The sequence below is a fragment of the Dipteris shenzhenensis genome, chromosome 2 (genome assembly GCF_047967505.1).
Source record: "Dipteris shenzhenensis isolate YYH24624 ecotype China chromosome 2, Dip_SZ_1.0, whole genome shotgun sequence".
Classification (NCBI taxonomy): domain Eukaryota; kingdom Viridiplantae; phylum Streptophyta; class Polypodiopsida; order Gleicheniales; family Dipteridaceae; genus Dipteris; species Dipteris shenzhenensis.
Window position 1 is genome coordinate 44,799,727 of NC_141597.1, and position 27,187 is coordinate 44,826,913.

The following is a 27,187-nucleotide window of genomic DNA, read 5'->3' on the forward strand; positions in this document are numbered from 1 at the left end:
GCCGCCCCCGAATCGCACGACATGAATGCTATGTGATGGGGTCTCTATATAAGTACAAAGTACTTAGGGACCTTGGCACATGCTTGACTTCCTTCTCGCCTCTCCACCTTCACAACGGCCATTCGGAGACTCAGCACCGGATAGGATCCAAAGGGCATTGAGCCCAACGCTAGAAAAGACAAAGAGGCATTCACAGCAAACCTCTGACAAGCCCGGTCTTCGAAATTACTCACGCCCTGGAGAGAAAGCGGAGCAGCCTGGCGTGACGGACCAACCCTGACATCAACAAAGGCCCCTCGATAAGCACTCCTCTAGCACCACCTTAACCAATGGAAGGCACCCAGGTGAGTAGCATAAGCTCACTCCCCACCTCCCACCGAGCCACGAAATGGCATTACACTCTCTGATCCCCGCTTGGGATGAGCTCACGTGTACGTTACCTTCTAGCCCTTAGGAGCCCCAAGTGTTCAAAGGAACACAGTGAGGAGGCGCCTTGACTCGGAGCGAGAGGTCGAGATGATGGGTTGGCCAAGCAAAGCACCCCAAACAATGGGGACTACGGAGCTGTATAAGGGCGACCCCATTTCTACGTAATAGTAGTAGAACCCATAGTCCTACATATCCCACCGAACTATGAATGCCTCCCTGGGGATGGTGTAAATAACATCGAGTAGAAAACTGCGTATGTGTAAAGATTAAGTGGGTTATCTGTAAGCTACAACGATGCAAACGTTTGACACCCCCAAGGGATAACGTCAGAGTGCTGAAATAGCACCGAAAGGATGAACAGAAATAGTCCATGCATGGGAGAAAGCCAAGATATGAACGAATGCCCACTTTGGCTAGTTCTCTAAGCATGGAGCTTATTTTGAGCGACCCAATGATGAGATTTGTCTGCATATAAAGAATGCAAAACATTGCAATTCTTACGTGATCACAAGTACTTTGGTGCGGCTACGTAGACAAAGAATAGTATAGATTCAATGGATAAACGTTGGCCCCTAGTCGATAATAAGAAATGCAATCTCGGTAGAAACAAGAACTATTTGGACCTTGTGATGGAGGCGCACACTCAAGGAGCATGCCCCATACGATACAGGTATCCGTCATGTCGTTACGTTCCATACACTTCTTTGATAATGACCGCACTAGATAAATGCATTGCACGATAGGTTTGTGCTCAGGAGACCCTTGATCGAACAGGGCCTGAAGGTTATCCACCACATCCTCACATCAGTATGGAGCCTGGGCACTCCTTGCAAGAACACATGTTGCAAGGATACTAATCTGGAGGCTGAGGGCTCACATAAGCCCTGTGAAGCAGCGAATAGCGGTTCGTAGCCAGCTAATATGAACTTGCACCAGTAGTACAAAACTAGTCAAGCCTTGGGACACATACTGATGCTGGATCGAAACCAAACGGACATCTGAGCTCATGCGCTTGTTTTTTTCCTTTGCTTACTTTAGTCTGTTTAGTGTCCACGTCGTAGATGCTATGGGATGGCTAGTTTATCGGTGTGCTCCCTACCTTAGTGACTACCCAATACCCACCCTTGTGTATCACTACGCCACCGAGCGAGCACGGCCCTATGAGCACATTCCCATACGTTGAGAACACTATATTCATGAAGTTTAGCGGGATCTGCTCATGTATGAGCAGTACGCTTGAAATTACTCTCCTTTTAAATACTACGCTCCTATAAGCCTTGGTCTTTAAGTTACGCTACTGGAACATTTTATATGGGAGATAAGGTAGCTTGAGATCCTCTTGAGCTATGTGGACAAATATGTATGAAGTAGGACTTCAATCACGACTGAGGCACATGCAACTGCCTTATGTTTCCCTCTTTGGCTATCTAGGAGGAATATTGATGATCTATAAGAGGATGCTACGATATCAGGAGTAGCTGTTCGACTCTAGGACATGTTTGTGATTTACTGAGATATCAAGATAGGCTTGGTCTATGGCAGTATTGTATGTACATATAAAATTTTGCTTACTGCAATTATAAAGACTAACACTGTTATGGGTTTATGGCAACACTTTTTGCTTAAAAATCATTTAATGATAGGATGAAAGAATGGCGCTAGTAATCAGTCACATACCTTATGACCTTTAAGGCCTCCGGGCAAAGGAAAAAGGATTATTAATGACTATTCCAGACGATAAGATCTTAGAAGAAAAATCATTAGTACTCTCTAAAAATCATCACCATAAGCATCTCCTTCTTGATCAAAAAATTGTTGGGGTTGACAAGGATAACAACTGTGGCTAGGCTTTGAAGCTTGTAGTCCCACATTGCATTGTGTTCATGTTCTAACATGCTGTGCTTGTGGATGGATGTAGGTGAGTCCGGCTACTTGCCTCAAATTTCTGATTAAAGGGAGGAAACTGAAGGGATGCAAACAAACAACTCAAACTAGTTTACTGTGGTCCTTGGCTTAAGTACAATGGCCAATGAAATACACCTTTTGATACCCACGGGCGTTTTTGACAGTTTTGAGATTTTTCTGATAGTTACTTAGAAATTCCATGGAAACATTATGGATTTGGCTAATTAACTGTTCAATATAACCTGGTTTCTACACAGACCAAGGATTCATAGCTCTTATGAGTCCAAAGAAGTTGAATGAGCTAGGGATAGGAAGAGAAGAAAATGGAAAAGAAAACCATCCATACCCTTAAACAAATCAGCATAGGGGTTCCATCCGGCCATCAAGCGATGAATGGTTGCATGATGGAACTAAAGAATAAATCAAGAAGCAAAGACATAGTAGATGACCTAGTAGTGTAGAACCAATTCATCACGGCCTAGGAGAATTTCCAAGAAATGAAGATGACAATTTCCATTGCCAACTTTGGAACTCACTCTCCATTGTATGAAGTTATTACAGAGTCCACAATCAACCAATGACCAATTGCAAAGCCCCTAGCCACAAAGAATTTGGATATAGATGTGCCCATGATCGATGTCAAAATGTAGAATCATATATTGAAAGAAATGCTCACAAAGTCTCTGGAGTAAACATCATCTAAGGAAGTCCAAAAGAGGCTCAAGCTGAAAATTTGAAGCCTTCTCTATTCAAAATTCACATGGCAGATTACAAGTTAGTGATGTTGATGGGCACATTCAAGGTTGTTTGCATCAATATGAATGGACAATACTTCATGGGCATGTCCATTGTTGTCATGATGGAGAGTAATCAGGATACCCCATGTTGGAATGACCATGGCTCATGGAGGTGGAAGAGGCATACATCCATAGGCATTGAAGCTAAGCTACTCACCCTCAACATTGTGCCAATCACAATGGTTGATGCAACGTAGGTAGCCACTGAGATGTTCTCAAGAATGTCTCTACCCTTTATAAACCCATTTTGCTGCCTATCAACTAATTGCATACAAACTCCTTGTAGTCTTATCGCGAGCGTTTTGGCTATCAATTTGTAGGCCACGTTGAGCATGGTGATTGGTCTCCAATCACCAACACTCAGCTTATCCTAGCATTTTGGAAAAAGCTTCAATAGCCCTGCATTCAGGTCCTCAGAAATGCAGCCCCTTTCCACCGAGGCATTAGCCATTTTAACAAAATCTGATTTCAACATGCTCCAGAAATGCTTGAAAATTTCCACGAAGAACCCATCTGGGCCCGGGGACTTGTCTTTCTTCATTAGCCTCAAGGCTTCCCCAAATTCTTGCTCTGAGAAAGGCCTGGCTAGTCTTGCCCTTTGTTCTTCTGACACTCGAGCCTTCACTAGCTCCAAGATCCTGGCAACATGCTCTTTCCACTCACCAGCCAAGGCTGGTTGTGAACCACTAACTGCAGCAAGCTCTCTTCTAAACACTTCTGCAACTTGCCAAAACCCAGTGACTAGCTTCCCGTTCTTATCTTTCACTCTATCAATTGCCTCCCGCGTGTGTTTCCTTCTGACAGATTGAAAAAACATATTCGAGGGACAGTCCCCCACATTCAGCCAGAGCTGTCTACTGTGAATTCTAGCTGTCTCCACCCTGCTCAGTTCTGCTGCTCTAATAGCCGCCTCGCATTCCACTAATAGGGAGGTAAGGACCACCACATTCGATGGCAAATCCATTACTACTCGACTCAGGCATTCCGGCACCCAACTTAGGTGAGACCTCTCTTTTTGAGCTCTATCTCTTTGTTGTTTGGCCCAACCCTTGGCAAAAACATGCATCCCACGAATCCCCGCATCCCGAAGTGTCCATGTTCACACATGCAACGGTTGAGAGAGGCCGAGCACTTATGAATTGTCGCCAAGGACGATGGGAACGAGGTTGTAGTAGTGAAAAACCGCCAAACCGGGACAAAAGGGCCAAAAACGAGGCTAAAAAAACCGCCAAACATATGAAAAATTTGGAGGTTTTTTCTTCATCATCAAACAGAACGTTAATCTTGATCGTCTTCCTCAGAGCTCTATTGATCGTCTTCCTCAGAGCTCTGTTGTTGTTTTGAGCTCTCCATCGCCATAGCCATGGCTGCCTCCTCCCTCGTTTCTTCCCCCTCCTCTGCTTCTTCCCTCTTCCTTTCCTCCGCCTCTCGCCTCTCCTTCCTCTCCAAACTCCACCATCAATATTCCTCGCCCCTCCTTTCCTCCTTCTCCCGGCCTCATTCCCTTCACCTCCACCTTCGATCCCCCCCCACCCCCGGTACGTGCATTTCTCTTCCCTTCGTCCGACAATCTTTGAACCCTCCCTTCTCCCTCATTTCTCTCCTCCGATTTGCGGGTTTTTTCACCTTTGCATCCATCCAGTTGCGCTCGCTTTTTTGGAGCCCGTGCATCGGGAAGTCTGATTGCTGTTCTTAGCGAATTTAGTTAGAATCGCATTTGTGGCCTCAACCTATGAGCGACACGTAGCTCAGGGGTCAATTTGTCAGCGCACATGCAAAGGTTGTTGATTGCTGGAGTCGAATCCGCGTCTTGCGCAAGGCTGTTTCTAGTGCATTGCCTAGACTTGAATTCATGCCCCAGACTACGCAGCCAGCTCGTCTACCTTGATTTTTCGTTTGCTTTGCAGCATGCACTCGATGGTGTTCTTTCTTTGCATCTGCGTTTTTCCGAAGGTCTGTTGGTACGAGTTGTCTATATTTTGACATCTCATGAGTTCTTCGCACTTAAACATATAGTTAATTCATTATGAAGACTACACAATCGAAGGATTGATGGGATTTATTTTATGAAATTCCTGGTGAAATCACAATAGAGAAGGCTTGTGTTGCTCTGCGTGGATGGTGCTTGACCTATGCGATGATTTTTGTCAAATATGTTGGCTGTATTAAAGGAAAAATTCCATGCTTTACTCAAATGGTACGGCTTGGTTTTAAATTGTCAGCGAAATCAGGGGGTTAAATTTGCTTCTAGCCCGCTCGTATGGAGACTGGAAAAGATTGTTGTCAGTCGCATCGTGGCTAAAAGCTGAAACTATATTTTGACCCTAAACCAATTCCAAGGTTGAGATAATTTTTCTGATATCGACCACATTATGTGGCAGGACACACTAGCACGATGCTTCAGCTTTTCAATTTTTGGAGCTCACGGGTCGTCGAATCGTCCGTCTGAGGCTGCGTTTGTAGTCATAGCCACTTATAGGCCTTGTTTAGAGGGCTAGACGCTCAGTACTTGAGGCTTTAGTACTGGATATTGTGCAGTCCGCCACCTATTATCATCTCTTGATGTTGTGATCGATTTGTTTTGGGCATTCAGGGATGGTTCTTCATTCCGTTGTGTGATTGCCATTGCTGCTAACATGATATCAAACCATAGGCACCGGCATGGCCACCAGGAGTTTCCGTTAATGCCAACATCAGAGTAACCTCTAAGCGAGGATAATTCATCTCGGGAGCGTGCTACATCATATAGTTTGTAGTGAAGCATCCGGAAGGTGCACATGGGAATTTGCAGCCTGCTGGTTTGATCTTCGTGGAAGCACAACTGGGCTGTGCAACGACCAATAGTTCCTGAGCACATACTGCCATACCAGCAGTGTGGGACTGCTATGCGAGACAATAACACTACTTTGGTACACAAACAGGACAAGTGGTGTCCTTTTTAGGGGTTCAAATTTTTAGCACTGCCTCCTTAGAGGAGTGTTATAGAGAAATAAGTAGACCATGATAGAAATAAGAGGGCTTGTTCCAGTCCATGTCTTTGCACAAAACTTGCATACTGTCTTCTTTATGTTAGAGGTGCCATACCCGTTGATGCAGATGGTGTCTTGCCATACGTCAAGCTTTGTGCTTTTGTCTCTTCTTGGCCATGGTGGGTACAAGGGAGAGAATGGGCTCAAGAGAAGGAGAGTAAGAGAAGAGGGATTGGATGATGAAGCTTCAGGGAAATGACGGTACTTTGCCTTTGTTTTCGTAGAAAATGGCAAGTTGGGATATTGACGTTTTTCAGGATCATACGATGAATAACTTGTTGCCAAGCATTTGTGCAAAGTTTTACTCAAGACCTTACACTTAGGGTGAATGCAGATGTATGAGGATGTGGAGATTGTATAAATGGGGTGCATTTGTTGTGAATTTGTATTGTGATATCAATACATGCAATTAAATAATATTTGCATTTGAAACGTGCAGTCTCTATGTTTATGCAGCTGTAAGGTCAATGGTTACAACAACACAAGAGGCTTTTGTGGAGGCTATTAAGCTTGTTGAAGCTCCAGTTGCTATTGTGACTGGGGCTTCAAGAGGCATTGGCAAGGCAGTTGCTCTTGCCTTGGGTGGAGCTGGTTGCAAGGTAATTTCAAAGTTTTGTATGTGTTTGAAAGTTTACAAACCTTTGCTTCAGGCAGGTTTAGGGTTATACTTCCTTTTCTTTTTGCTTTGGGGGATTTTGTTGATCTTACGCTTTTTGGGCAATTTGATGTTGATAGGCACATGAAAAGAAAGTTCAGGTGTGGCACTGGTGAAATCTGCTTGTTTGTTTGGACTGGTGCAGGTTCTTGTGAATTATGCTCGTTCATCTAAAGAGGCAGAAGAGGTTGCTAAACAAGTGAGTGTATAGCACTCTCTTAAGAATTCCCTAAGCCAAAATTTCCATGTTGTAAAGGTCAGACTTCAAATGATTGCTTTTTTGTCTGCTAATTGATGCCTTCTCATATAAGGACCTCGCTGCTCTTCACCATATGGTACAGCATCATGTAACTGCAAACGCTAAAGCTTAAAATCAGATGGTGTAGAACCCTCATGCCTTTCTTGGAGAATGATTAAGCTGCATGTTATGGCCCTCTGCAAAAGCTACGCCTTTGCTGAAAACTATCTTTATGGCGCATCCATTTCATTTAAGATGTCCAATAGTACTAACACCAGTAACTTAGCTTGTTTTCCCCCCTTCATTACAAACATCCCTGCGTAAAGAGTTTTGCCCTTAATTACATACAGCTCTGTGCCTTAGGGAGAGTCTCACACAGCCTTCAATTTGCCAAAAGGTGGGGGTGCCCCCACACGATTCTCTATGGCTACCATTAGTCCTCATCTTTTGATAGGCCCTTCCATTTGATGACATACTGACTCTATGTAAACCTTGTTTTGAAAGACTGGATCTTCAAGCCCATGATTGGCTTTGGGACATAGTGGATGTCACCCTCATCCATAGGTGTCACCTAAAAAATATTTGCACATTTTGATCCTCATGCGTTTGAGTAATGAAACACGAAACACATCGTTCGCCATCGTTGTCATGCTCGAGGTGGATTTGCCCGCTGAGTGATCACTTTCATGCTTGACGTGGATAACCTTGGCAATTGGTGGAATTGCTATCACGACATTGCTCAAGCATCTGCCCACAACACTCGTGGAATTGCCGTCACAACAATGCTCGTCGTTTTTGGGTTGCCGAACACCATACACACTGCTCAAGCATTTGTTGAAGGGCTGTGGAACCCATGTTGCTGACTCATTGCTGCTATTCGACGGATATCCGTGTGGTCGCTGCCTAGGCCCCAAGTTCCGAAACCCAATTGCAAACAGACTATAATATCTTGTGGTCCAAGGAAGTAGCTACCTAGGTCCTACCTATGATGTCCACGTTTGGGCATACGTGTCTAGTGTTATAGGGTCAACTGACCTAGGGTTATGTAACCTATCCTTGGGATAGCGAGGACATGACGTAACCTTTGGTACAATTAGAGTAGTCGTAGGGTTGAGACCTGGCTTTTCCTTTTGCCTACTTGTTGGGAAACAAATTTCACTTTGGAAGCTTATGGATTGGAATAATCAAGCACTGCTTCTCATAGTGCAAATCAAAAGTTGTGCGTACCCTCTGTTTGGTCATTTCTAACATTTCCTTGGTATGTACCCCACACATCTTATGGCTTTCTTACTCCTGCTTTAGAATTGCATAGCTCATATCCGCCAGTGGAGACCAATTACCTGCCTGAGACCCCATCTTCTGGATATCATCTGTGAGACGCAAACTGGCTTTGTCCAAGAGTGCATCATCCTGGATAATATCTTCACCTTCTGGGAGGCAGTGGATTGGGCCAAGGAGGAGGCACAACCTCTCGCTATCCTGCTTCTTGACTTTGAGAAGGCATATGACAGAGATAAGTGGTCCTTCCTGAAGGGGACTGTGCGGAGACTCGGCTTTACAGAGAGATGGATAAGAGGGATTTCAGCTCTTTATGTAGGCAGCTTCAACCAGGTGATCATTGGGGGCCATACAGGAGAGATCTTTCCGCTTTCTTGTTTAGTGAGACAGGGCTGCCCATTGGCCCCTTATCTTTTCCTTTTTGTGGCGGAAGCCTTGGGCTATTTTTTGCATTCGCAAGCACTTGGCCTTACATGGATGAGCTACCAATCCAGCAGGAGGAGGAGCTCCTAGATTCAGAGTTTGCAGATGATACTGTGCTCTATGTTGACGGCTCTACAACTAGCCTAGAGAGCGTCAGAGGAGTGTTGTCCATTTATTGCGAGGCCTCCGGAGCTCGCATAAATTGGACCAAATCTGTTGGCTTCTTCACAGGTATAGAGGTGAGTCATGAGTCCAAGGGTGGGGAGCATATTTTGGCTTTCGGTGGATTCCGAATGGAGAGACGGCCAGGTACCTGGGCTGTCAAGTAGGCATCGACATTCGGCAGAGCAGCAGCTCAGCCCAGTTCTGGAGAGTGTTTGACGGAAGCTCCTATACTGGAGCTGCGGCAAGCTCTCGCTAGCAGGTCGAGCACTAGTGGTGAACCAGATACTCCTTGCCACATCCTGGTACATCACTTCTTGCTGGTGTTTTCACCGAGGCTGGATGGGGCAGCTACAACGCTTAGTTCGGAATTTTCTTTGGTCGGGATTGGATGGTACGTGCGATACCAGGGCCAGGGTGGCTTGACAGACAGTGATTTTGCCCCAGGCACAGGGTAGACTTGGCATTATTGATCCAGAGATGCAGAGTAGAGCCCTCTTGGGCAAGCTGATAGTGAGAGGCCTCACCCTAGGGGCAGAACCTGGGAAGCTCTACTCCAGAGGGGGCTTCTAAGGAATACGCCTTGCATCGGTGGACAGTGGCAGCATTACTATAGGTGGATTTTCTCTGAAGCCCCGCTGGCAGGGAAAGGTTCTGTGTTGATGAGGAGTCTCTACAGAGTGTGGCAGAGATTGGTAGGAGGAGTCACTCGGGTTAGGCCGTCTTGTAGAGAGGAGTTTGAGAGACAGTTGCTCATTTGGCATCCGGAGGTCAGAGATTTGGAGGGGCACATGCTTGGGCAACGGACTCCTATCGGATGGGCACAATGGGACAAGGGACAAGCCAAATCTTTCGGGACATGGAGACGATTTCCTAGAGAGATAGAGGCCCGTAGGTAGGCTCTCTCTTACCTCCGCAGAGCAGGCACTAAGATACAGGAGATGAGGAGGCGATCCCGAAATTTTGGTGGGAGGGATTATGGAACCCTTGGACCCCTCATTGTTGGTTGAGGTAGTTCTCGCGATAGGGATACCGCTCCGGATACGCTTCTTTTGGGAGTCTCTTGGCCTCCCCCAGTCTTGATTCTATAGGGTGGGACCGGGAGGCTCACTATAGGCTGAGTTGGAGATGGAGGAGGAGACAGAGGTGGGGGATGGTGGCCTTGCTCGCGGAGGGAGGCCATGCATTTGCGATCGACCCCGTCACGCCGGCCTGCAGGATACATGGACAACATATCTCCCGGATTGAGATCCATGACACAGCTCAACCCTCCCGTTCACGCCCACCACCTCTCTTGAAGGATGATGTTTGGGAGACTGTTTCCAATATAATTTATCTTTTTCTAGGAAATATATAAAAATATAAAATAAAAGCATGTACTTGGGTGCTTCTAATTAAGTGAGTCATTTGAGTCGTGTACAATCTCGATCTCGTGTATTGTTACATTTCTCTCTCTCTCTGCTCTCACATGCAATACCGTGGAGATCTTCCCTTAGCTAGGTCTCTACTTGTGCAGCTCCAAGTCAGCATTGATGAAATAGGGGGCTGAGCATGCCATTTAATTCATTTAAGACGGCGAGAATGCCAATAGGGCAGCAGGTTGAATTTTGGAAGCACGATATCTACAACTCTCTTTTAGTCCATGCATAGCACATTGCTCTAATAATCTTTTAAAGAACATAGGCAAGCTTGGTGGGTGCATCCCATAATTGATTTTTCCAAGCATGTTATCAGTTTCATCACTAGACACCGCTACATCATTGTAGTGTATCACGACCTTGCTAAAAAGGTTTTGTTGAAGTAGTCCTAGGTGCTTTTTCCTTACAACTTTATTATGTTGGAGTGTCTCCAAGATGTTAAAACAGCCCTTAGTTAATTTGTTGTTTGTCATGAGTGAGAGGGATGGTGAGGCTCCAACTTTGTAGCTGCAAAGGAATGCAAGTCCATTTCTCTATTTGATGCTTTTTGGGAGGATGTCAGTTATGTGATTCAAATAGTGAAGTGTATTATTGTATTGATGAGGCTTATGGACAATGATGAGCCTTGCATTGGCAAGGCTTACGAGTGGATGGACAAAATGATTGAAAAATGGAAGGAGTTTGGTGAACCCCCCTAAAAAGCATGAGTTGGTGGACTTAGGAGTAGATCGGTAGAACCCTCATCATTCGCCCTTGCATGCAGGAGCTTATGTTTTGGACCTTGAGTTTCAAGAGGCTAAGCAAGAGGTAGATAAGGAAGTAATGCAAGGATGGGAAATAATATTGAAGCAACTCGTTCTTGATCGAGTAAAGCGCAGACAAGTGAGGATGAGTTGGCCTTTTATGGACTATTTGGTTTTGAGGCTGCACAACAATATAGATACAAGGTGACACAAGATAGGGGCAGCCTTATGGTGGGAGGATTATGGAGCGGAAACTCCTTTCTTGCATAATTGGTGGTCCTCCTTGGGAACGAATATGGAGGAGCTCTAGCATAAAAAATAAGGAGCAAGCTTGGGACACAAAGGGCCAATGAACTCATATTTGTGCATGCCAACTTGTGCTTGCTTGAGAAGGTTGTTGGTGGCTTCAAGCATGTGGAAGCCGGAGTAGGGTTAGCTTGGTGGTACACCATTGTTGATCTTGAGGTTGAGTTAGATGATGTGCAAGATAGACAAGTAGAAGCATATGCTAGTGAGCATTGTTCACCTTTGCCTGCCATAACCAGAGTCGTCCCAAAAGGAAAATGTACTCCGGCCGCAGTGTCTCCATGCAGAGCACGATGAAGGAAACTATGAGGTCGATTCTGGCAACCTCCATGCACACGTCTCGCAACATGCCCAAAGGACGTACCCGTTGATCAGCCATTCAGACAAAAAACGGCGCCGGCTCCGAGTCATTCCAGCCCAATTCTTCGCACATGATGATATTCACCCCAAATTCACCATCGACCAGTACATGTGAAAAGCTTCGTCCATTGATGCTCGTGGAGATAACTGGTATCCGCATGTCCGTGAGGGGTACGGCCGCAATTGGCACTGATGCGGTATGAAAGACATCCACCTCTGGTACCATCTGCTAAGTGTCCCCGTTTCTAGGTACCTATGTCCTCATCATCATTCAGTGTATAGAATGGCATAGATCACTAGTGCTCAACTCGTGTAACTTTGGGAACATGGTGTGCAGCTAGTGGTGGGTTGAAATTTGAATAGTAACCCTTTTCAAATCCTCAATCCCAAGGTGTCGTATGCAAAGCACCGGTATATTCACTAGATCCCAAAAAAAAGAGGGACTTAGTCCATGTTTTTTCAAGGTGGTTCCACCAACTCACATTATCTTTTCTTGAGAGAGTCATTATACTCTTCTTTCTTGGGATGTAGCCACTCCTTGGATTGTACTGTGTCTTGGAAGGATACATGTCCTTTCACATGTGCAACATATTGTATATACATAGCTTATATACATAGCTTGTAGTCTTTTGGGTTTTATATAATGCACCCAGTGAATTTGAGTTCGCCATGACCTTGGTGATGCTCTCCCATTCTGCTGAATAGTCTTGCTAGTACTACGCGGTAAGTCATTAAATGCTCCACAGAATATGTATGCAATTTTGTATCTCTAACATTGTCTTCAACCAATGTGGGTCTTCTCTTTCATTTGGCTTTGCATGAGCAAGATGGCCTCTTGCATGCTTGACCTTCTCATCAGACACCATATATTTGGAAGTAAACATCTTGTGGGTTGTTGGATTATATAGCTTGTATGCCTAATGTAACATTTTCAATTGTAACATATTTCTCACTTTTGGCATCAACTTATCCCATTTCTCTTTTAGCACATGAGTTTAGGCAGTTGATCCAAAACATTGCAATGATGAAAACTAGGTTTTGTGTCCAATCCATGCTTCCTTTAGTGTGATATTCTATTGATTAACTACATCAGAGTGCATATTGCTTATGCTAACGCATATCCTTGTTTGCATCATATTGGGATCTAGGAGGCAGTTGGTGATCTATTCATTAACTACATGACAATGCATACTTGCCCAAATTAAAGGCCTATCCTTAATTTGCATCATATTGGGATCTAGGAGGCAGGTCAATCCAGGAGGATAATGCAGGTGCCCTACTTGTGCACTACCACATCAACAAAAATTTGCAGCTCTTCGCCGCCTACCCCAGTCCCCCTCATGGGAGAGCCATTGGCTTTGGAGCAAGAGATATTGCACGTGGCGCTTGCGAAGTTCTAGTCTCGGCTGGTCTGCGAAGTTCTGGTCTCGGCTTTGGACCAGCCCTTGGCCATAGAAGATATTGTACTTCTTCTAGCTAATGGTACATATTGAGGAGGGATGATAGTTGTCATTGTTACTCGCCTAGGTTAGAAGATGTTTTCCCATTGTTTATGGATTTGTCCTTCAATGTAGAGAATGTGGTGGTGCTAATTAACTGCTAGCCGAGTGGATTCTTAGCCACCACCACAGATGTGGTTGGTAATCTTATATGCCACATCGGTGGAATCTTAGCCGCCACCACAGATGTGGTTGGTAATCTTATATGCCACATTGGTGGAGTCTTAGCCGCCACCACCACGAGTGGAAGGTGGTAGTAACAAATGTAAATCATGAAGCCTAATCACCTCTAATCACTCATTACCATGCACTCTACTGAGCATGCAAGCCAAGTGACTGGTAATTAACTTCACTCTACTGATCATGCAAGCCTGGTGGTTGTAACTATCCTGGTGTCCGATGAGTTTTACATTTGAGATGGTAGCTTGGTTGACAAAGGGGAGGCATACCTTCTTCATCAATATGGTATCTCTTGCTTACCTAGTGAGTGGAAAGATAGCTATGAGCCATGAGATACACAAGATGTCTCCGCCCTCTAGATAGTACCTTGAGTTCTCTCTAAAGGACAATGTTTAAGAGATCATAGCCAACAGCACCGTGTAGAACGTCTATGCAGCACAATGTAGACTTGCAGTGGGGGGCAATAGGTTTGTCTAGCCGCTACTCTTGTCAATCTATGGCTCGACATTATTTACACCCCTTGTAGGATTTGGGACAAAGAGTCCCACGAAAACCGTCATACGGCGTGAGTGTTTCCACAAGACATAGCCTGCAAGTATCTTTATTGTTCTCACAGATCAAGAAATCCACTTGTTGTATAGTCCACCATGTTGGTTGTTGGCATATGCTCCCAGGTTACGATAGGTAGTGAGCCACGATTGGAGAAGTAGGTTGCAAAGTAGCTTGGATTCTCCCTCAACACCTCACAAATAATTGATCTTTCTTACTATTTTCAAAGCTTTAAATAATGGTTTTATTAAAAAAAACCTACCTAGCCAATCTAGGTGGCTAGATGATCTGCTATATCGCTTGCACTTGAACTTGAGCCATGCTCTAAAGCATACTAGAGACTGCACTTTTGCAGCAAGGGGTGAGTAATACAACCATGCATATCGAGCCACTAGTGGTTACCCAAGGAGTGACATGCAATGGTTTAGATGGAGCTATCTCCATCTAATCCTCACTCATAGGCCCAAGTTCATTGGTCACTCAGTGCCAGATCCATGTTGTATAAAGGCCAAAGAATGCCACATCTACAAGTTCTGAAACTGGCAGACACAGCTGCCTCACAAGTACTCACATAAGATACAAAAAGTTGGAAAGCAAAGATAATAGAGTCACTACAAGATCTATGAGCACCTAGAGTAGCAGGATGATCTCAAGTCACCCATTGCCATATAGTAGCCTAGTAGTAGGAGAAGCTTAGTATAAGTACACTAGTAGTAAGAGAATCTTAGTAGAAGTACAAGAAGCTAAGGAGGCTGCAGAGGAGGGGTGGGAAAAGGGAGCGGTAGAGGAGAGCCTTGAATGGGTTTAGGTAATTTATAGTGTCTCTATAGTTTTTGATGAATGGTTCCTCAATTGAAAAGATAGTGCAAAAATTATGCTTATAGTGAAGTGTTTCTAGAATTCTATTGTGCATGAGAATATGTGTGATTGTTAATTTTGTGCTTATATTGCCATAGATTGAGGACATAGGTGGGGCCGCTATTGTGTGCGGAGGAGATGTTTCCAAAGAGGAGGATGTTGAGGCAATTATGAAAACTGTGAGTATGGAACATTTGTGGAGGAGTGAGCTATGGATTGAGTGGGATTCAATTCTATCTTTTAGGTACGTTTCAATTGAATAAGTTGTAATGTTCATTGTAGTACTTATATATGTTTGATTTTGCTCTCTTGATTTGGATTCATGTGCAGGTTGTTGACAAATGGGGCACAATTGACATTCTAGTGAACAATGCAGGTATGATATTGTCCTATGAGGTGTTTGTATATGTGCACGTGTGTGTTTTGGGTATCACTAAATTAGATTTACGTTATTATAAAACTTGGTGATGTGATATACTAGGTCTGAGATACTTGTTATAGGAGAAGGGGGCTTAAAATTTTCAAGCTGTAAATTTCACGTAGGGCATGATGATATGATATAAATAGGTAACTCATAGTCGACCATATGTTCACTGCAGCCTTGGACTGATGCCTTTTTTATGTACTAAGTGAAAGAGTCTGTTAGCACGAAGTACAATTTGTGGAGCCAAAGTTGGACTCATGCAATTGCAATATGCATAGCTAGATTTTAATTTACATCATGTTACCATGTATAGAGCACACAATCATATAAGTCTTGTTGTGCGAAGTACAGCCAAGAGGCACACAGCAACGATTGAGCAACCAAATATAAGCTTCTCCATCACCAGAAGCAGTGGCAGCATCATCTCGAGCATCTCGAAACCTCCAAGGTTTCACATCATCTTTCATTGAAGTCACCACAAGTCCCACAATCTTTTAGCCGGAGCAGGAGTTCATCTCACCCTTCTGTTTGCAAAGTTGGCCTCATGCATGGTAACCACTCCTAACTCGCAGACCTGTGATGCTTGGACTTACTACTAACCATTTAGATAGCCCGACTACCCTAACTATTTATAGCAAGTACCAACAAGTTCTCTCTCAAGCTGAGGCAGCTATCAAGGCGAACTTGAATAGAAGAAGTCCAATGTCACTCAACCATATGCTCCACTCATGAACTAATGAATCTGTGACAGTTGCATTTTGCTGACACCACTTAGATAGGTGTGACCAATCAGCTGCTAGACTGATTAACAGTTCATGCAACTTCTACCATATCTCCTTAGAACCATGCTTCCTTTTTAGAAAGTCAAAGTCTTAATCAACAAACCGCTTATACTGTAGTCCTTGTAGATCCATGTAGCCTGGAATTCCTGTTCTCAGTCTCAACTCCTGTGTTTACATCTTCTTTTTGCTTTCTCGAAGCGACACTTCTCATCATTGTTGTCATGTCCGCATTAGCTGCAAACACCTGTCTTTGGACCAGTGCCTCTTACCTTTCTTGCCAGTAAATGCATTTTGTTAGGGTTGAGGAAGTCCATCTTCCTATTTTGCAGCAGAATGTCAACAGCAACTCATCGAATTACAAATAGGGGGCTATCCTTAAAAAGCTGTCATATTATGTTCAGGCCATATAAGCTTTTCCTTCGAGAATTCCTTGGCACTTCTTATGGTACAAAATGTTTTTTCTTGGTATAATTACGGTATAGTGCTGTCAAAGAGACATCAAGATGGTGCAGAACTCACCTAATGCAAAACTTATCAACCCATGGATTTCTCAATCTTCAGGTCTCATGCAGCCCTACTGGTTGGGATTGCTGCACTTTTTGCTCTGGCTAAAACACTCCAGATCTCCCTTTGCCATCTGCGTATGCGTCTGCCAAGCATGGTGTGGTTCCTCTGTTGAACCTTGCAAATACATCCTTAGGCAGACAGCTCCATCTTGGTCACAAGCTCTGTTCACACGCTGACCTTCTTCCTCTAACATTGCATGAAAGAATCTGTCAACCCTCACAAGTAGCCAGCTTTAGCAGTGGTCAAAAGTGGCCATATATTTGCATGGTTGGCCTCATGCATGTTACTCCTAAATATGATGAATACATGGCGCTTGGACTTTCCTTTCCTAAGAATCATTTTAGATATCCATTTGACCATTTGACTAACCTAACTAATTGTAGTACGCACCAATCTACCATTCTTTGCAGTCATCAAGGGCAAGCGAGTTTAAGTTTCTGGATCTGTTCCATGGCGGCTTCGGGTTTGTGATCACCATTGTACTTGCAGGTACTCACATAATTTTTTCCAGGCTTACTCTTTGTAGAGATATATACAATGATATGGTGGTGTAGGATAGACTAGGACTTAGTCTATTGTGGAGTTTGAGTGTGTGGACTATATATACCAAGTACTTGTACTTCATTTGGCTGAACATTTTTGTTGGATTTCACTTGTGTTCACTTCTTGTTCTCGTGTCCACAACTCTTCTCCATTCTTGTTCCTACATGTGGTATTAGAGCTAGTCTTCCAGCCCTGTCACTTGCTTCTCCATTCTCCCGCATGCTCTTGTTGTACTTCTGTCGTGGGGAGAAGAAGTTAGTTCTTGCTGGTCGACTTCTCTTTTGGCTGTCTTGAGCTCACGAGCTTCGCGTGATCTCGAGTTTCATTTTTTTGCGAGATTTTGCACCAGGAAGAACTCCTCAGCTTGGCGACTTCGTTTTGCATCACGCGCACATTTTTTTCAGGCAATTTTGGATATCGGAATTTTTGTAGCTGCATCGGGCAACCTGGAGAAGTTTTTGAGCACTCGTATGGGGGTTTTACCCCCCTTTTGGAGCTGTTAGTGTTCTCAGAATTTCATTATGAGAAACAGATCAGAAGATACCAGCAATATCATTTACGTTTTGCTGATTTTTACTGATTTTCGTACATTTGGCCTACCCACAGCGTGGGATAGCTGCCTCACCATCCATATAGCCGTACACCTTGACTTTGCAGTCCGAGACCAGCTCTTGCTAAACCTACACCTCGACACTGCTGCCCATTGCCTCTCCAGCTCGCCATTTGCCTCTCCAGATTGCCATTTGCATTCCTGGCTCAGCTATTTTTTCTGCTCAAGCTCTTGATCTTTGTTGGAGCTCATTTTCAGCCTCTTCCAGTTGGTTCTTGTAGATAGCATTGCATAGGTGTCTTGCAGATTGCATTGCATAGGTGTCGGTGCATTTGGGACAGTTTTGGGCTGCACATTAATTGCAAATCATTGCTCAGGTGTTGCACATTTTGAAGCCAAGTGTTGGCTGTATGTTGATGCACTTTTGGATGCCTATTGAGCAAGAGTTTGCTATTGCATTGTGAGCCATTGTTTGGCTGAGATACAGGCTGATTTTTGGGCAGAAATATATTGCATTTGAGCCAGTGTTTGGCTTTGGTTGAGGACAACTTTTTGGGGCAGAAATATAGTGCTTGATTGCATTTTGTATACCGGAAGGGATTGAGTTTTGAGCAGAATTTTTTGGGACAGATTTATTGCCGCCACTGTTAGTGAATGCCATTGCAATGATTGCATAGCAGTGTGGTCTTTTAGTTGTCCATTTGTTGTCTTTTCCTTTGTAGGTACACTTGCAATTATTCTTGAGCTTGCAATCATGTCTCTCATTGAGAATTTTGGCACCATGACTGAGGCAGATAAGTTGGATGGACCCAACTATGCTTTGTGATCGTTGACACTCAAGAATATCTTAGTTGGAAAGGGCTTATGGGACATTATGAATGGGGATGAGACTAGACCTGGTGCACCTAGCTCTAGTGCATCTTCCACTACCACTCAGGGTTCTACTGCCACTACTCATGTCGCTCCCACAGAAGATAAGAGGAGGTTTGATTGAAGGGATGCCCAAGCTTTTTCTTTGATTGCGTTGTTTGTGAAGACACACATTAAGTCCACTATAAAGTCTTGCAAGACTTCAAAGACAGCTTGGGATTGAGTGAAAAGTATGTGGAATGTGAAGAATGAAGCAAGAAGCATTGCCTTGCACAATAAGCTTAATGACTTGTACATGCAGGAAGGTTTGACTATTTCAGCTCATATTGCAAAGATTACTGACATTGATGAGGATATAGAAGACAAGAAATTGGTCTCTATCACCCTCAATAGTCTGGGACCCTCATATGATACGTTTGTTACTTCCTTGACCATTATGCTCAAGGTTGCTTCACTCAGTTTTGAGGAGTTAGCTGGCTTGCTCTTACAGGAAGAAACGCGGACTTCCAATTCAGCCTGTTTCTCTAGTCAGAGTGAGCAAGCACTTGCCACTTATGAAAATGGTAAATTTCAGAAAAAGACCAGCCATGCTTATTAGCCCAAGAAGAAAGGGAATGCAAACATAAATGCAAGGAATGCAGATAAAGGTGCAAAGGTGAAGAAAGGTAGATGCAATTATTGCAAGAAGCCTGGTCATTACATTGCAGAGTGCCAGGAAAGGATTGCCAATGAGAAAAAGAGGCAAGGCACAAGTAGTAATTATGTGGCACCAGCTGAAAATGCCATTGCTTCACCATCTCATGCAAACTTTGCACAAGAGGGAAAGGATTATGTGTTTACTGCATTTCAGGACAGCTTTGGTGCTAGGGGGATTTAGTTGCACATGATGCTTCTCTTGCTTTATCTGGTGATTCTTCATTTGCTGCCATAGATACTTGGTATCTAGATAGTGGTGCATCAAAGCACATGACTCACATGAAAGAGTGGTTTGAAGAAATCAGGAATTCCAGGATGATCAATGCAGGATCAAGGATCCAAAGAAAGGGTATGAGATTGTGGCTACAGGTTCTAATGAGGCCAACATGGGTCTTTACAAGCTTGATGCTCAGCCCTATAATCAGCATGCTATGGTTGTCTCTTCTACTACTGCAGGTGATTTATGGCATGCAGGTTTGGTCATGCCATCACAAAGCTTTGACATATTTGCATAATCATAATATGGTTGAAGGGTGACCAAAATTTTAGCAGCCCGCTCAAGAGGTGTGTGAAGCTTGTGCTCTTGGAAAGTTGCATCGCCTACCCTTCCAAAAGGATGGTCCAGGTTCAGTAAGAGCACAAAGGGTGTTGCAGATTATGCATAGTGATGTTTGTGGACCAATGAATGTCACCACCCATAGAGGGTATTGGTATTTTGTCACATTCGTGGATGATTATTCTAGGTTCACTCGGCTCTTTCTTTATGAAAAGCAAATCTGAAGTGTTCAATTGGTTTAAGAAGTTCAAAGCATTGGTTGAGAACCAAACCAATTCTACAATTGGAACACTTAATTCTGATAATGGGAGAGAGTATACTTCACATGCTTTTGAGGGATACCTGAAAGAGCATGGGATAAGGCATCACAAAACAGTGCCATATACGCCTCAGGATAATCCGATTGCAGAGAGGAAGAACAGGACTCTCATGGAGATGACGCGGTGTATGCTGAAATTTAAGAGAATGTCAAAGGCATTTTGGGATGAAGCAATTGTTACAACCACATATATTCAAAATCGTTGCCCTACACAAGCATTGGTTGACAGAACGCCTTTTGAGGCATTTTATGGGTACAAGCCCGCCCAAGGTGAATCACTTCAAAGTGTTTGGGTCTGTTGCATATGCTTTGGTACCAGCTGAAAATCGATCCAAGCTTGATGATAAAAGCATTAAATGCATCTTTGTGGGGTATAGCACTGAAAGCCGAGGCTTTAGGATTTATGATCCAGCCACAAGGAAAGTAATCATTAGCAAGGATGTTTTGTTTGCAGAGCATGATAGCATGCAGCCCATCAGTGAGGAGTTGCCTCCATATGATGATACAAGTATGGACATCATTCAGTTTGAGGATGATGCTGATTTGGGTTCTCCAGTTGATGTTCCCTCTACCTCTTAGGCTTGCCACATGTTGAGGGTTATTTTCTGTCGAATGTTTCAGATTTGCAGCCACCGCATGGGGAGGGACAGTCCAATATTTGGAAGCATTATCAGCACCGTGCAAAAGATGTTACTCCAGATGCTATCCCAGTAGGACATCTGAAAATTCAGTTCCTAGATGGGCTAGGTTGACACTTACAAACGCTAAAGATCAGCCTATATTGGGGAGAACCATGGCCAACACTCATAATGCTAAGAAGCAGGTGAATTTTGCTCTCATGACCCAAGTGATGGAAGCTGAAACTAAGCCTCAATGCTTTGAGGATGCGTAGGGCAATCCAGCATGGTAGAAAGCCATGGAAGTTGAGATTAGATCGAGATTAGATCCATTCAGAAGAATGCTACATGGAACTTGCTTGATGTGCCCATTGGGAAGAATGTGGTTGGCACCAAATGGATCTACAAGAGTATCATGTAGATGGTACGGTTGAGAAGTACAAAGCCCGCTTAGTTGCCAAGGGTATGCACAAGAAGAGGGGATAGATTATGAGGAGACCTTTGCTCTGGTGGCCAAGATGACTATCATTCGCTCTCTCATCTCTCTTGCTGCATTTATGGTTGGTCTATGTACTAGATGGATGCCAAGACCGCCTTCCTCAATGGGATCTCAAGGAGGAGGTCTATGTGCATCAGGCCTAGGGTTTTGTTGTTCAGGAACAAGAGCACAAGGTATGTAAGCTCAGGAAAGCCTTGTATGGACTGAAGCAAGCGCCTCGTGCATGTTATCATAAGATACATAAGTTCTTGCTGTCCCGGGGCTTTGTCAACACTCATACAGAGCGAAATTTATATGTTTTGCAACAAAATTCAGATTTGGTCATGCTTGTGCTTTATGTCGATGACATCATACTCATTGGCAGTAATTTGCAGCAGTTGTGTCAAACTTTTGACATGACAAATTTGGGCCTCTGACACTATTGTCTTGGCATTGGGGTTGTTGCAGAAATTTAAGATGGAAAGCTGTAAGCCTGTGGCCACTCCATTGGAAAAGGGAATCAAGCTAAGTAAGCATGATACAGCTGAAAAGTTTGATGGCATATTGTACAGGCAATTGATGGGCAGTTTGATCCACTTATGCTCCACATGGCCAGACATTGCCTATGCCACATGGTTTCTTAGCCAGTTCATGCATTGTCCCACAATCACGCATTGGAATGCAGCGAAGAGGGTTCTCATATATGTACATGGTACACTTTTCTATGGGCTGCATTATGCTTCAGATGGTGACATTTCTATGAGTGGCTTCACTGACTCAGATTGGTCAGGGGACATCGATGATCGTAGCTCCACTTCCGGCTATTGCTTCTCATTGGGCTCAGCATGCATCTCATGGCTCATTAAGAAGCAAGACCGCGTGTCTCTCTCCTCCAGTGAAGGAGAATACAAAGCTGCAAATTCAGCCACTATGGAATGTATGTGGTTAAGGAAGCTTCTGCATGACTTGCATCATGCTCAGGAAGGTACTCCGATCTTTTGTGACAACCAGAGTTGCATTGCTATTGGGAACAATCCTATATTTCATGCTCGCATGAAATACATTGAAAACCGCTATCATTATGTGTGGGATTGTATCACAGATGGCTTCATTGATCTCACATATTATTCCACTGAGGACAATGTGGCAGATATCTTCACTAAAAGCCTGTCAGTTCCTCTCTTCACACGACATCGACATGGCTTGGGGATACGGGACGTTCAAACAATGTCAATGGGGGTTGTAAATTAACATTGTTTTCTTTTGTACTTCCATAGGTTGCTATATCCACATTTGGATGAATTTGTGCAACCATGGTATTGTAGGTACTTCAGGTACTTCTGAAATCATTCCAGAGTACTTAAGCCATATCATTGAGGGGGGGTTTATAGAGATATATACAATGATATGTTGGTGTAGGATAGACTAGGACTTGATTTATTTTGGAGTTTTAGTGTGTTCTAGTACTTTGACTATATATACCAAGTACTTGTGGTTGAACATTTTAGTCGGAGTTCACTTGTTCACTTCTTGCTCTCTTGTGTTCACAACTCTTTTCCATTCTTGTTCCCACACTCTTCCTATGGGAGTGACATCTATGTGAAGACCTCAAAGGGTTGTGGGGAGAGGGAGATGAAGAGTGATGGCGTCTTTTCTTCTTCAATTCGTCTTTTCCGCCATGTTTACCTTCTGTTCTCATGTCCTATTAACCTTGAATCTCCAGCTGTGAATCTTTGACCAAGTTAATATCTGCACCCCTCATCAAGACACATGTCTGCTGCATGTCCTTCCTAAAGAGTTTCAAGACTTGAGATGGAACTAGAATTGGAGTCTCTTTCTTCCTCGCAGGATCATCATGAATCACTGCCTCACCATGGCGTGCCTGATCAGCAATTTCTCCTGTATGCTCTTGGGCTGCCCTTCCTCTAGATTTGTGTCTTCTTCTTCTTCTTTGGGCCCTTCTTGATTTCATTGATTGGGGATAACTTGCTCCCTGTATACTTTGGAAGCTACATGGGTTTCAGTTCAGCTTCAAACAAATGTCTCAAAAGGCTTAGTGAGAGTATTGTGAAACACCAATACAGGCTTAGGACAAGTCCAGGCCGACCGAAGGATCAATATAAAGTGCCCTCATGGATAATGGGAGCGGAGCCATAGTCTTAGACCACTGGCAGACGTAACCAACGTAAACACGTAGGTCCCTCACTGAAGCATGTAAGATCATTTAACTTCCCAATGTGTCCCTTGATTTGGAAAAAAATTATGCCTCTCTTTTTGGACGTTCTTCCTTTTATTGTGATGTTATTGAGACTCACTTTGATTGCTCTCTTGTTGATGGCTATTGCAATTGTAGGCATCACCAGGGATACTTTAATGATGAGAATGAAGAAATCTCAATGGCAGGATGTCATTGACTTGAATCTCACAGGTGTTTTCCTCTGCACACAGGTGAGCAAAGATTCGATCTCAGCAAGAATCTGAGGAAGTTATAAGATAGGAAATAATATTGCAATTGTCCTAACGTTGGCCTTTTTCCATTGAATTCTGTGTACAGGCTGCTGCCAAAGTAATGATGAAGAAGAGAAAGGTACACAGAAACCATAGTGCTTAATTTGTATATGGTCTTTTGATCTAGCTTCACTAGCAATGTAGGGCTATACGGCTCTCAAGTTTGCAAAGTATTGGTTTACCAACATGGAAAGAGAAGCCAAGTCAGGAGTTAGAGGAAGTTCGTGCGAGTGTTTTAGCTCATAATAATAACAAAGAAATAGATATGGGTAGGTAGATAGTACACACACGCGCGCGCGCTTACACACACACACACACACACTTATTAACCTCAATGCTGTATGCCTTTGGATGCAGGGAAGGATCATCAATATATCATCTGTTGTTGGTCTGACAGGAAATATAGGCCAAGCAAATTATAGTGCTGCAAAAGCAGGAGTCATTGGGCTAACAAAAACTGTAGCTCGTGAATACTCATCAAGAAACATTACTGTAAGTCGCCACGATTTTGTGGTTCAAAAAATGCAGTTTAGAACTATGTTCTTAATATTGAATTTAAGTAATATGAATATGAGTGCTGCAAGGGTAAATCGTAGAGATTTGAGCTTAATCCTCAAGCGTATTAGAGATCTTCTAACACCTTTTGCGTTGCCATTGTACTAGCAAGCTGAAACTATGATGGATGGTATGCTACTGTTTTGGGAGACCTTCAGATACATTTTTGATACTATATCTTGTGATAAGACTTCTTGTTATAAAAGATAATGTTCTTGCATATTAGTGGATAATGTTTTGTTAGGGTCCCAAGGGAATAAGAGAGGCCTTTGGTGTAGGGGGGAAATTTTCTGAAACTTTTTATGAAGAAAGAAGAAACACCAGCTGAAGCTATATAGCTCCATACACAAACTAATGATTCAATGAAGATACAAACCCTGCAGGAAAGTTACATTGATTCAACAAAATAATTATATGGGGAGCTTGGAATACCAAAGATACTCTCGCAGCAGTGATCAAGGAGAGATAAACAACTGTAGCGCTAGCTCCAGTTGAACAAGGATGATAGGGATCAAAAGTTTCCTTCGCGAAACGTGGTAGCAAACTGTTTCATTCTTAAAGGGGGTTATGGGAATGTTGTGCATTGTAGACGCACACCTGGTTTGAGGTTTCAATCCTTGTTTTTATCTCTAAAGATCCAGCATTCTGAGATTGGCAAGCTTTAATGCATGGAGAGTATTTTGTGAATGAACTATTCTTCGTTCATATACATACATACATACATACGTATTTCATGTGTGTACACACACACACACACGCACGCACGGATGCCTGTAAACTATACATGCAGGCATACACCCATGTGTGTGGAGGCGCGTATGCACACACTCATGTGCACACTCACATGCATGCGCTTCCACACTTGGTCCCTTGTGAGATTTATATACGAGCTTTTCTGAATTTATCACCCTTAATCTTGAAATGAGAATTGTTAAATGTGTCCTTGCAAGATATGTGAAGTTCATGAACAGGATGGTGGTTTTAAATATTGATTTGTTAAATGTGTGCTTGCATGATATGTGGAGTTCATGAAAAGGACGGTGGTTTTAAATATTGATAAGGGTGACCTTTTGCAGGCAAATGCAGTTGCACCTGGGTTCATAGCATCAGATATGACAGCAAAGCTTGGTGCAGACATCGAGAAAAAAATTCTTGAGACCATACCCCTGGGTATGTTTTAAGTTAAAAATGTTCTTCCAAGTGTATCTTGCAGCTATTGCCTGCAAATGGTTATAGTCCAAAAACATTGGGCTAAGGGCAAGCAGGTTTTTTGTTAAATTATCAGTACTTCCTCACAATTGCTGCACAAAGAAATGTTCAAGCCTTAGTGTACAAAGGAATGCTCAAGGTAGAATGCCAAATTAATTGCCAGTGTTTGTCGCTTGCAAAAGGGCAGACTAGGAGGATGTCAAGGCAACGTGAGTCGTGCATAATTACTTACGTCTTAGAAACTTTTAAGGTGCTATCCCTAGGTGCATCTGATACTCCCTCGTGTGTTTGTTAGTGCAATGCTAGAACCTTATGTTATTCTGCCAATATAAATTTATTTGTTTTATGTCTATCTTTATGTTGTTTTTGTCAAAATGAATGGATTATAGAATCCAGGAGTAGCTTGGCTGATGTCCGGCTTTACAATTGAATACTACAAGGGTAACCAGCAGCATGTGTGATACATGTTTGCAATAGCTCATATCTGCAGATATGGTTTTGATCTTGACAACCTTCATGACCCTGTATGATCTGTTTCTGCAGGTAGATATGGTCAACCAGATGAGGTTGCTGGACTTGTGAAGTTCTTAGCTCTTGATCCAGCTGCTGCATACATCACTGGCCAGGTCCCATTGCTTTCACAGAGATGTTCAGATTGTGAATGATTTGTTCATGGCCCTAAAAAAGAGTACTCTTTTAATAGCTGATGATTTGTCTGTAGGTAATGACCATTGATGGTGGAATGGTGATGTAAGAGGAGATTCACGCCATCACAAAGAGAGTTTGTGCATGATGTAAGAAGTCGAGTTTATGAACGCCTTGCCTGGAATCTTTTGCTCACATACAAGTCATTTTGGAGGGGAATGTATGGATCAGCTTCTCAAGTCAGGTTTTGGCATGAAGTTGTGCTCACTCCTCAGGTTTTGTTAGGCCGAGGCAATTCGGTGTCCCATTTTCCGGGGATTCTGTAGCATTCACAGCTGGATAAGGCTCCACTGCTGAATTTTTTAGTAATTTGGTAGCTAGGTCTCTAAGTTTATGATATTTGTAGTTTTATCGGGATGCCATTACAAAAGATTGTTCGAACCTGTGCACCTGGAAGAGAGTGCAACTGAGCAGTCCTTTAAAAAGGAGGTCTACACAGTCATATACCTTTCTTCTGGACGTAAGGTGTGGCCTTGTGTGACACATTTATGATTATTTAAAGACTGTAAAGGTGGCCAGAGGAAGGCACCAGTGTGTTGTTCCCCTTGTGTGGCTTCTTACCCAAGACAGTTTCCTTTCTCTCTCATTGCTGGATGTGAGTCTTCACATTAATATAAGGTGAATTGGGGTTGTGGTTGTCCATGACAATTGAAGCAGTCCTAATAAAATGTAGGTTTTCAAGAAAACGCAGTAGAGTTGAAAGAAACGTGATATATGTATATCTATCCTCTTACATACAAGATCTCCCATCTTGATACATATTTCAAAAAATTCATGAGGAAAATCGCCTCTACCCCATGTCTAGGTGTTTACAAATAATCAAATTTCCTCTTGTATTACATATCGTGTAATCATATGAGCTGAGAGAGCAACACCTCACATTTACATACAGTCGTCTATTTTGTTAATTATCTTTGCATTGTTAGAACAATACAACCAACAATCGTTTATTTTTCTTTGATTCCTCAATTAGACAAAT

General features: G+C 43.3%; 1 protein-coding gene across 1 annotated transcript; it reads left to right on the forward strand.

Moving 5' to 3' along the window:
* Positions 1–4,395: 4,395 nt before the first annotated feature.
* Positions 4,396–26,997, forward strand: LOC147904823 (3-oxoacyl-[acyl-carrier-protein] reductase 4-like). The gene is made up of 11 exons (XM_087395655.1): positions 4,396–4,669; positions 6,617–6,759; positions 6,961–7,014; positions 14,928–15,008; positions 15,160–15,205; positions 23,585–23,679; positions 23,786–23,818; positions 24,097–24,231; positions 25,371–25,464; positions 26,047–26,129; positions 26,225–26,997. Exons 1-11 carry the CDS (start codon positions 4,495–4,497, stop codon positions 26,255–26,257), a joined length of 972 nt encoding a protein of 323 aa, XP_087251781.1. The 5' UTR covers positions 4,396–4,494; the 3' UTR covers positions 26,258–26,997.
* Positions 26,998–27,187: the final 190 nt, after the last annotated feature.